At 42.1% G+C, this 2368-nt stretch overlaps 2 protein-coding genes across 2 annotated transcripts in view; one reads left to right on the top strand and one right to left on the bottom strand.

Moving 5' to 3' along the window:
• The window catches only part of CBG27699, a gene marked incomplete at both ends in the record, with an annotated part of 2757 nt that extends 2373 nt beyond the window's left edge, over window positions 1-384 (bottom strand). Inside the window, one exon of the mRNA XM_045239628.1 lies at window positions 377-384. Coding sequence (XP_045099539.1) covers window positions 377-384 — 8 coding nt within the window. The remainder of the gene's footprint in view (window positions 1-376) is intronic.
• Window positions 385-922: 538 nt separating this feature from the next.
• CBG27700 lies at window positions 923-1740 on the top strand (the record flags this gene model as incomplete). The annotated part of the gene is made up of 3 exons (XM_045239629.1): window positions 923-1045; window positions 1345-1534; window positions 1586-1740. 3 exons carry the CDS (start codon window positions 923-925, stop codon window positions 1738-1740), a joined length of 468 nt encoding a protein of 155 aa, XP_045099540.1.
• Window positions 1741-2368: the final 628 nt, after the last annotated feature.

The following is a 2368-nucleotide window of genomic DNA, read 5'->3' on the forward strand; positions in this document are numbered from 1 at the left end:
CGGCGGGCCTGTCATTCCACAACTTTTGAAAATTTCAAAAAAAAAAATAAGGGGGGACCCTTATGTGATTTTTTTCGAGTTTATTTTTTTATTTTTTGATCAAACAGACAAACAATCCAAAAAGCACAAAAAAATATAGAAAATTGTATTGAGAGCTCAAAATTCGGTTCAAAATGACAAAATGTTTGCTACCGGGCCTTCCGGGCCTTGAAATTTTCCTCAGGCCCGGTCCGGAATTTTACAAGTATGCCCTTTTCTACTCTTTTCAGTTTCCTATTCCTATTTTCCACGGATTGTCGCAGACCGTGTCTTTTCTTTCACTCGCTGTGCTTTCAATTTTCTGAAAAGTGTTCCATATTAAATTGTGAATACCGACTTTTCCATTTCAATAAATTTTTGTTGATCTAATCGCCCTCACAAAATGATTGAAGTTGAATTTTTTAAGTTTTCTACAAGTTTCGTCGCCCCGAAAATTTTAGTATCCGACAAATCCCTCTCATTTGATTTTCACGGAAAAACTCAGTACTTCTGAAGCGTCAGACTTTCTTTTCCTTGCTCGACGGCCGTCGCATTCGGCTGGATATCGATTCAGACAAAACATTGTCTATTGTCTCTTATAATTCATACTATCTATGACTCCATTTGATACTAGGAGCACATTCCAAGAACTCGTGAGTCTGCCTCGAACCGCCTCTCACTTCCCGAGAGAAGTCGTAAAAATGGATATTAATCTAGAGTCTGGATTCCAGACGGCACGACACCTATACACTCTACTACCTACAATTGTACTCACTTCGTTGTCAGAGGAGACACCACTCTACTAAGCTCCGCCCCCTTTTAGCCCGATCCTCATTCCCTTTTCAGTTTCATTCAGTTTTCGACTTCACTCCTCTCAGAATCCCCAACCATTCTCTTTCAGAAGATGGATCCCCCTCTTCCACCGCAAACTGTTGTCAAAATGGAGCCTCCGACGACTGAGGATAAGGCGAAAGACCAATCTCCACCTGATGCTACCAAAGTGGAGTCACAAATCGAGAATCCAGAGGTATTACTTTCAGAATCAAATCAATTTAAAATATTGTCTGCACAGGTGTCTGATGCAGACGATCGCGCTTGGCGTCGGGCTCACATGATTGAGCTTTTTAGCGCAATATACTATCTAGTGCTCGTAGCTTTCATTCCAACCCACTTCTGGTTCTATGATAACATCATGGCCGCTGCGATAATCTCGGCACTCCATTTGCTGGTTACCGTCTCGATTATGAGTGAGAGGTATCGGATCTTCCAGGCCTTCTTCGTGGTATACTAATATGTGCCTACAAAGCTATCTTTATCTTTTCTCAGATTTTCCAAATAGCTTTCAAGTTCTACTGCATCGCAACCTTCCCACTTCTCATCATGTCCACTCTCAGCTCATCTCCCGACTGCGAACCACAGATGCACATTTGCATCAACGAGCTTGGTGAAATCGCACTCTACGTGCAGATGATAGTGATTACTGTGATCCATTTCTTGATGTTCCTCTTCTGTCTCGGTTAGTTTCCATAGAAGTTGGGGTTGGCAATAAATCAAATTATTATTTCAGTGGAAGTGAAACGCTGTCTCATTCTCCTCGAGTACATCGGCCCAAAGGATGATTATTCCATGGATCCATGTGAATCCTATTACAGCGAATACGAGGCCAGTAATAATGCTTCTCCAACCAAGCAGGATCTCCCACAGATTGTGATCGCTGCTTGATATAGATTCACTCATTTCTAACTTTTCCTCCTTCTCCTACTCCGTGATCCCCCTACCCCAATATCCCCTCTCGCTTTTTCCTTAATTTCTTGGAATACTCCGCTTCCCCCCCCCCCCCCCCCCCAACATTCATGAACCCCTTTTTCTGAAAGTTACGATACCACTGATTCATGTTTGCAGACCCTCTTCCCATGTTTATTGCATTCCGTTCTTCAACGTTTGAGTACCAATAAACACTGTTAAAAAAATCACAACATTGATAGAAACTGGGCTCTATTTGAGATTTGGAGGCCTGATTCGAATGGTGGAACTGAAAACTGCGTTTCCGACTTTCAGAGCAAAAAAAGCACTTTTTCAAGGTTTTTTACCACTCGGTTGTCGGCTAACAACTTCTCATCAGAAGTTGATAGGAGTTTAGTTTTTGAACGGATATTGGCAAATGATCGCGAAATCGAAAACGGTTGTAACGGCGGGCATGGGCAGATTTTGGTTGGAAGTGGAAAATCAAAATACTTCTCGAACATTGTCATAAGTTTGCTGGAGCAATCGGAAAGTACCAAAGAGTGGAACATATAATTAGAGCAAAGAAACGTGGGCAACGTTTTCATGGTCCACATCAGAGTTGCAC

Source organism: Caenorhabditis briggsae (genome assembly GCF_000004555.2).
Source record: "Caenorhabditis briggsae complete genome, chrX, whole genome shotgun sequence".
NCBI classification, from domain to species: Eukaryota; Metazoa; Nematoda; class Chromadorea; order Rhabditida; family Rhabditidae; genus Caenorhabditis; species Caenorhabditis briggsae.